Raw genomic sequence first — 6235 nt, 5'->3', positions numbered from 1 at the left:
TGTAGTCACGTGTTCTGACAGTTCAATATCTAGTTACAGTGACGGACCGGTGCTCAGAATTCCCTTCAATTTCCATATTTTTGTCACGAGATACAGCCATCTACCACCATCAATTTGACCATTGTATCATAAGCCACACCGACGTGTTTTGTGTGATTTACTGGTATTTTAAGAGTGCGGCTTGTACTCCGGAAAATGTGGTGTAATTGTTCTACATGTAGGTATGACAAGAACGAAGCAAGCTTTCAATATATCACAGTTTTCGGAACAAATAATTATGGCAAATATGATGCTGCAGGCTGGCCTATGCAATGTACATGTTGTTGTGCTTCACTTCAGGTCCTGTCTGGTTGTGCGCCTGTCTAATTCTGAGCCTGCTTGCATCAGCTGCATCCACGACAGATAATAGTACCGAAGAGATTGGTATGTAATGCTTGCTCAGCTTACCAAAGCATGCTTCATTTTGATCATGAGGAAGTATCGGGCCTTGCCCACATGCCTAATGTTGGATTTCACAATTGTCTGTTCCTGGTGGACTTAAACACAGCCCCAAAAAGCGAGTGGACCACAGTATTTGTATTATAGGGACCGGCGGATAATGCTGGAAAAGGTGGCAGATTCTGCTCGAAGAGCAGTGAAATTGGCAGAACCATACAAACCTTATGGCGGGCAATTCCTCGAATTCTGCTCTATTTCTTTATCCACATACCAAGCATGCATGAATTTTACCAGAAAAAGTACCGAATTCTGCCAATTTTTCTGCCGGCAGAATCCGCCGGACCCTATTTGTATACTTAACAGTAACGTGCTGGTTGATACACCAAAGAGGTCACTAGCTTTAATAGTGGACATTTAACCTCTTGTTTACTTTCATCACCACCTTTACGCACGGACGATGCATGTATCGAACACTGCGGCAGGTGACAGATAAAGTATATGGGCCTCAACCAGCGAAAACAGCACTTAGGGTCAACATTTTCAAAATTCCTTTTTGATTAGAAATTTGTTGAAACACATCTTCTGAAGGACCTCTGCCAAGAATAAATTCAATATTGCGATTCTAAACGGGTGTATACACCAATATACAAGATGTACTCCAAATTGGTGCAATGTATGTATACGATGTATGTGTACAATGAATATTCAGCATTCGAAGTTGGGTGGGCAGCTTGAATACTTTTTCAAATAGTGCAGTAAGCAGCTAGAATGACAAAGAATAGCTGAGCAGTGCGGAGAAATGATCGACATATTCGCAGCTGCATCCTGCGTGGAGTCGTTCCGCCATCTCGTCTTCCATTTCTTACTCCGCAGCTGAAGACACGACGTCGCTGCCTTCACTAGCCCCAGACTCAGAATTTATCTCAAACGACTCAACATCATCCGACTCTGACGAGTCATCGGCCACCTTGAGCCGCATCGCAGCAGGAGATGACGGCTGCGATTCCGCCTCGCTGTCGACATCGATGTCGGAACCAAAGAACGTCTCATCCTCACTCTGAACTAACTTCAGCGGCTACTTCAGCATCCACAACCCGCCAGACTCGAGCTAGCTGTACACAATGACTGCCGTGTGTGCTCTGCGAAAAGCTCTGGCGTCCGCAGCCATCGCAACAAGACCAATGAACACTGGAGTCGCCACATGACACCACTTCAACTTCAAATAAATTACTTCAAGCAAGGAGTTCAACAAGTCGTCGCCCTGTTTGCAGCGCGATCAAAAAATCGTTGAACGTCACAAATCGACCTTTTTCTCGAAAAAATTACGAAATCTCTAAGGGTCGTTTTCGCTGATTGCGGCTCATATGGTGAAAAAATTCAAATTTTCTTAATCGGTCAATGCTCACTTGTTTCAGTGGAGAAAAACAAGTATGCGGATCGAAGAAAAAAACGCTCATCTGTCGTCTTGAAAAATTGCTCATTCGTCAATAGCTTAGCTCTATCATTACAGATCAGTTTCTCTTCCACAAAAGATGTGTATGAACACAAACACCAATTTTACCACTGTCCTACTTTCACGAAATGTCAACTATTTACTTCAACAAATAAATAGTAAATAGTTGACATTTCGTGTGTTTTTAGGACTCTCTTATTACATGTATATTCCTTTTCACCATTCTGCAGTTGCACGTGTGTGTTCACCTCATTGGCCTCGCTCGTTCCTCATTTCTTTTGTTCATTTGGCTTATGCGAAGACTAGCCAAACTTGCTTGGTGATGTCAACGCGAACAAGCTTATAATAATTACTTTCACGGTCAACTGGGTACTCACTACTCAGAGTGAGGGTAACATGGATGCAGCTAACGAGGTTCGCCCTCTTGATGGGCATTGGTTCTGAGAGTTACCACCTCCCCCTCGCCATTAGGTGCTGCATCTGCCACCCTGGTATTGTAGGCATGGTGGTGGCCTGTCCGACGAGTGAAACTTCCCAAGCTGGTTGTGTTTCTCAACACAATTGTACAGTCAGACCTCGCTTATCCGGTCCTCTTTTATCCGGATCCCTCGCCATCCGGAAGAAAATAGGTGGGTTACCAATTTACAGCATATCACGCATACATATAGTATGTGTGTTCGATTATCCGGTTCCCTCTCCTATCTGGATATTTTGTGGAAAACGGATGTGTGCGGCTAAGCGAAGTCTGACCGTATAGCCGGTTGTAACGTGTACATGTGAACTTTACTTACTTATTGTTTAGATCCTTGTCCACAAGATAGCTCACCTGATTTCTCCCCCGACAAATTTCTTTCTTTTTTTCCATATCCAGTGACATCATCATCCACTCAACACCGCTCTACGTCCTCGAAGGCCACAACAACAGTCGTCACAAGCTCCTTAGTCCCCGTTACCCAGACAAGTATGGGTAGTATCACACCAAGCCCAATGCCCGCCACATCACCGCCTATTAGCAGCACCACGGAACATGCTAAAGCGACCAATAACACGGAGAGGAGCACCACCAGTCCTGTCGCTGTTCCACTGCAGGGCAGCAGTACCGACTTCAGCACCGTCACCAGCAGCGACAGCAACAACAGTAGCAACACCATCGGAAGTGGCACCGTCGCCACTGTCATTACAAGCAGTGCTGGCAGTAAAGATGATCCCGACAACCCCAGCAGCACCAGCAGCAGCACCAGCAGCAGCAGCAGCGGCACCAGCAGCAGCAGCAGCAGCAGTAATAGCACCCACACCTACAACACTATTACTGACAATAGCAGCAAAACCAGTGGAACTGACTCTCACAACGCCACCACCACACCACTGTTAGGTACAACACAATCACCTGACTCTTCTCCACCCAGCACAAGTCCACTTGTATACACAACACAACCACCTGATAGACAAAACAACAGCGTCATGCCAATCGCACATACAACACAACCACCTGATACACAAGTGGAGATCACCTCAACTGGTACAACAAAATCCAGAAAATCAACTGCCTCTAGTGGCAGCATAGCTACATCTTCATTTTTGGTGACATCTTTTCCACCATCAACAACTAATGCTTGGCACAGCACCCACCGTTCCACTCCACTACGGACTTCAACACCACAGACTGAGGCAAATACTGCGGGTACCACGTCAGCGCAGCAAGCGGTTACTCCCTCGCCAGTTGCAAATAGCTCATCATTTCACTCCAGCACCGCTACCATCACTACTGCGCATGATGATGTCATCACATCTGACAGTGACGTCATTACCACCACCAATGACACAACCACGAACTACAGTGATGTCATCACGTCTAATGTGACGTCACTCTACACCGACAATGTCACTACCACAGTGCAGGTTGATTCGACCGATTCTGGCGCCGGACCAAGCAGGGGCAGTGGAGTTTCAGCCGGCACCGTGGCCATCATCATCATTGTCTTTGTTATCGCCATGGTGACGGGAACGGTCATGACGTGTGTGTATCGCAGCCGCAGGACATACGTTGCGCCTCGCGTTTCCTGCATGCGTCATCAAAACAGCCTATCGGCGCGGCTGAGCGCCAGCTTTCTGTGGAACGGCGGAGGTGGCGGCGGTGGTAGCGGTGCAAACGGTCAGACGGCTGATGGCGTCGATATGCAGTACACAGTGCGCAAGAACTCGCTCAGAAAGATACGGGTGCCGTCACGAGTGCCACGCAAGACCTCGTCCTCGCCGTCGTGCACACTTGCCACTCAGAGCCGAGCGGCCGGCGGTGGTGGCGGAAGCAGCCTCCGCAACTCAGTGAGTCTCGGCAGCCGTCATAACCAGCGCCAACAGTCTGCCCTGAGCGTCGTTAACCCGTGCTTCGAGGATCCCGTGGCGCCGCAGCAGTATCGCGACTGCGACTATGCGGAAAGTCTGGCCGATCCCTCAGTGTTCCACGGCGCAGTCAGCTCATCTCTGCCCGGAATGCTCGGCGATATGCCCCTGGAGATGATTGGCTCCCAGGTCATCAACATGGAATACGCTGACCAACCACCAACCAAATGCAGTCAAGCAGAGGCTGACACCAACGTCGACGCTGACACGACAGTCAGCGTTAGCCAATCTCTACAGCATAAAGGGCTGAGTGCTTCGGCAATCGAGATCACAGGCCATGAGAAGACTGTGGTGAGGTCTGCACGAGACGCAAGCGTAGAGGAGAACAAGGATACAGCCACCAAGGACAAGCAACCATGATTATGTTTCCCCATGTTTAGGCTTTTCTCCCAATATGGTGCCCCTGCCATTCGGAGATGCCGAGACCTCTGGTCCGGCGATAGAGCATGGCAGGACCCACCAGCACTCTCTCACCCCATGCTAGCCCCATGTGCCTGCCAGTGAGTTGTGTATCTTGTCACGAAAAATTGCATGAGTATGCTCATTGAGAAAAGCACCTAATTGAACATCATTGCTTCGCACCTCGGGTCATCTCCGCCATGCTTCACCATTTGACAATCAGACATTCTCCTTTAAACTTTATAGTGTAATTGCACTGCAGCCTTGTCATGAAAATAGCAAATTCCATTTCACACAGCTGACATAAATCTTTGGTTACACAAAAATTCAATATTTCCCCGCCATATTTTGCCGGCTTGAGACATTTTCCCTCCCACCCCCTCACCCCGAAATTTTGGAAAGGTTGAAGACATCTTTTGCAGCTGTGTGGGTTATGACTTGCCGCAATGACCAAGGATTGACCTTGCTCTGTGATTTGCATTTTTTTTTACTTCATCTTCCCATTGCTGGGAAAAAGGCAAAATGATGTTACTGTGGGAGAGGGCGACAGCCAGTCATGCCAGATTATACAGTCAGACCTCGCTTATCCGGTCCTCGTTTATCCGGATCCCTCGCCATCCGGAAGAAAAAAGCTGGTTACATATTTACAGCATACGTGATGCATCCAACATAAACGGTGTTCGGTTATCCGGTTCCCTCGCCTATCCGGATATTTTTTGGGAAAACGGATGTGTGCGATTAAGCGAGGTCTGACTGTATTAAGCGAGGTCTGACTGTACTGCAATTATTTCTAGCTGTAACCCAGAAGCTGCGACAGACTCGGCCATTTGAAAATAATTTTTTTAGGTGGACAGTTTCAAATTATTTCTAGTTTTGGATCGGATATTGCATGGTATTTTTGAGCACTCCCAGCACGGTGACTCTCACTTTCCATCTGCTTGCTTCTCACATTCTTCAGGTCATCATAATCTATGCTTTCAAGTTGCACAAAGATCGGCTTGAGTGGAATATACATAATACTACAAGTAGTACTTCGAAGTAAAATTAATACTTGACACTATCCTGAAGAGAAGGGACGTTTGATAGAAGGAAATGTCTATGCCGTAGAACATTATCCGTACTGTGAAAACGGCCGGAAAGATTCTACCAACTGCTACTTTTGAGTTTTACTTTCATTATATTATTATATTTGTAGGTCCAGGGACTCCGGGTGGGATATCTTGTCCGGAAACACGTCCCGCGGCAGCCTGTTCCATTTACCCACCACTCCACATGGGAACGAATACTGGAGGAGGGCGGGGGCCGTAGGGGTGGGGGTCGGAGCACGGCATGTAGCTTATGCTGGTGGGGGACAGTGTGTTATGAACCCTCTGATTCTCGTAAGTTCTAGGATATATTTGACTAGATCGAATAATAATATTAGCTAACACTACGATCACCAGCCATTTATGGCATGCAAAAGACAGCGTATTGCCGTATATCAGAAAAGCATACCCATACACGTATATAACATGACATGACAGCAGGGGCGGATCCAGGATATTT

General features: G+C 47.4%; 1 protein-coding gene across 1 annotated transcript; it reads left to right on the top strand.

The window, feature by feature from the left end:
- Nucleotides 1–302: 302 nt before the first annotated feature.
- LOC135827430 (uncharacterized) lies at nucleotides 303–5442 on the top strand. Its single transcript, XM_065339929.1, has 2 exons — nucleotides 303–423; nucleotides 2763–5442. The coding sequence occupies exons 1-2, from the start codon at nucleotides 312–314 to the stop codon at nucleotides 4649–4651; spliced, it is 2001 nt and encodes a 666-aa protein (XP_065196001.1). The 5' UTR covers nucleotides 303–311; the 3' UTR covers nucleotides 4652–5442.
- The last annotated feature ends 793 nt before the right edge of the window (nucleotides 5443–6235 follow it).

This window comes from Sycon ciliatum, chromosome 11 (assembly GCF_964019385.1).
Source record: "Sycon ciliatum chromosome 11, ocSycCili1.1, whole genome shotgun sequence".
Taxonomy (NCBI): Eukaryota; Metazoa; Porifera; class Calcarea; order Leucosolenida; family Sycettidae; genus Sycon; species Sycon ciliatum.
This window is presented reverse-complemented; position numbering and strand designations above follow the sequence as displayed.